General features: G+C 38.5%; 1 protein-coding gene across 1 annotated transcript in view; it reads left to right on the plus strand.

Moving 5' to 3' along the window:
• The window catches only part of LOC118335717 (focal adhesion kinase 1-like), a gene marked incomplete at its 5' end in the record, with an annotated part of 46,974 nt that overhangs the window by 19,619 nt on the left and 25,196 nt on the right, over positions 1-2,159 (plus strand). Inside the window, 4 exon segments of the mRNA XM_035672142.1 lie at positions 344-374; positions 829-899; positions 1,317-1,334; positions 2,039-2,095. Of these exon segments, the coding sequence (XP_035528035.1) occupies positions 344-374; positions 829-899; positions 1,317-1,334; positions 2,039-2,095 (177 nt within the window).

Consider the following 2,159-nt stretch of genomic DNA (forward strand, 5'->3'; position numbering starts at 1 on the left):
GGGTCTTTTGCAATATTATGTGTACAGCTAAATGATGATTGTGATCATCTTTGCATTGTTTAGATGGTAAGAGTAAGTAGCAAGTAGTAGATGGTAAGTAGCAAAGAAAAACTTATACTATAAATAGTAAGTGTTAGAATTGCTGTCAGCCATCTTTCAACCCGTAGTGAAGTCTGATGGTGGCTGGTGAGACTTTAAGCTTGTCACTTTGAATAACCAGCCTATGTTTAGCTAGTATTCTCTAAAAATAACTATGGCTACAAAGACATGGTTACAGGATATAGCTCTAACATGAGGCCAGTCTCTTCTGTGTTGAATTCATGTGTTCATTTGTTCTCTGTAGAGGGGGACAGAGCTCTGCCTTCCATCCCCAAGTAAGTCACCAAACTCACTCTGTCTCATTAGTTGCTTCATCAAATAAAAACAAGGTGTTGTAATTTTCCCTGTGAGACATAATAGAGGTATTGGCAAGTCATTTTTTTTGCCTTTTACCAGTACAGCTTTGTTTGTTGTCTTAAGTAGTTTTTATTTAGTGATTTCACTAATTTTGTTTTGCACTTCAGAACTTGTTTTGAGGCAAATTTGAATGAGACTTTTTGCTGACACTAGCTTCAGCTCGTATTTGAAATGCCCATATAGTGAATATTATATTCTTAATAATATATAGATGTGCTTTTGTGTTCTTGATTTTATAATCTTTGGAAGTGGAAAGATACTCCATTTATCTGGTTTCCACGCTTCTCTTCATTGCTGCGACTGGAAGCTCATTCAGTATAAATTGGTTTAGGCTAATGTGAGTGAAAAATGATTCTCTCATCTCTGGTCCAGAGTTTCAAATCATGAGAGGCGGATGGAAAAACGGATGGACGGAGTACGGACCAGAGCTGTTTGTGTCTCAGGTATAAATCCCTGTCTCTCTTTCTCCTGGACTGCTAGTCTGTTTCTCCCATGCTGATCTGCCTCTCTGTCTGCTGCTCTGAATGTCATTAACAACAGTGACTGCTAAGAGTTAGATAAAGGGTTCATAGATATGTGTGCATACCCTGTTTCCCCTATAAAGCCTCATCTGTGTGTGCAGTGAAGAGTCCTTGTCTCGCCAGATGTCCCCATGGAGAGCTTTAGTCACTATCTCTGCCCTGACTGTCTACTGACCTCTGACTAATTCACACCCACACAGAATTAGACGAAAATTACCTTAAATGTAGTATCATTAAATAATGTCTGTGACCTTATTTGTTTATCTTATAACAGAAAAACTAACACTCCCTTTCTTTTCCCGCTCTGTGTGTGTTTCCTGCTGCATGTGGGTTCTGCAGGTCAGACTAGTGGCGATGGTAAACAACATTCTTTCTATTAACCGTCCTAAATTAGTAACTCAGTAGAATTCCTGCTCTGTGTCTACATTCAGAGATACTGTATGTGCATACAGTATCTCTCTCTGTATCTGCCTGTAACAGTTTCAGCCTTATCCATGACTCAACCTGTTTTTCTTCAACTTGTTTCTGTGGAAAGAACGAACCTTTCCATCCCTCCCCTTTCCTCTCCTCTGTGTCTGTCTCTCTCTATTGTACTCTTCTGTCTTACATTCCTCGTGTGCAGCTGTTTTATAGTACATGAACATTTAAGTTGTTGGGAATCGGGTATGGTGACGGTATTTTGGAAAGGTACTTCTGTCTGATGGTGTGTTTCAGTTACTGTTTTTTGTGTGTTTATGAAGGTGTGTTCAACTTCTAGAATTGCATGCAGTGATTTTATTTGTTCACTTCTTATATTAATAGTAGTTATTCTAAGTATTTTACAGAGACATGGTTATAATTATTCAAATTATATATATTATACAATTAATTTTGTATTGATAAGAGAACTTTGACTTCATGTTATCTCCAAGAAGCTAACCTCTACGTAGTTTGAAGCTTGTTATAACAAAGTGGAGTTTTAGATGTGAGCTTGTTGTGAACTCTTTCTTTTGTGTGTCACCAACTGAGACTCAATGTTTCCTGGCTCTTCTTTCTCTCCCCACTTTGCTCTGGCTCTGCAGAAACAGACGACTATGCTGAGATCATAGATGAGGAGGACACCTATACCATGCCTTCAAGTAAGTAAATGCACACATGCACACAAACTTTGTAGGCAGTTAGTGTGTGTGTGTGTGTGAGTGT

The sequence above is a fragment of the Morone saxatilis genome, unplaced genomic scaffold (assembly GCF_004916995.1).
Source record: "Morone saxatilis isolate NCDOM2014 unplaced genomic scaffold, NCSU_SB_2.0 Contig24, whole genome shotgun sequence".
Lineage (NCBI taxonomy): Eukaryota > Metazoa > Chordata > Actinopteri > Moronidae > Morone > Morone saxatilis.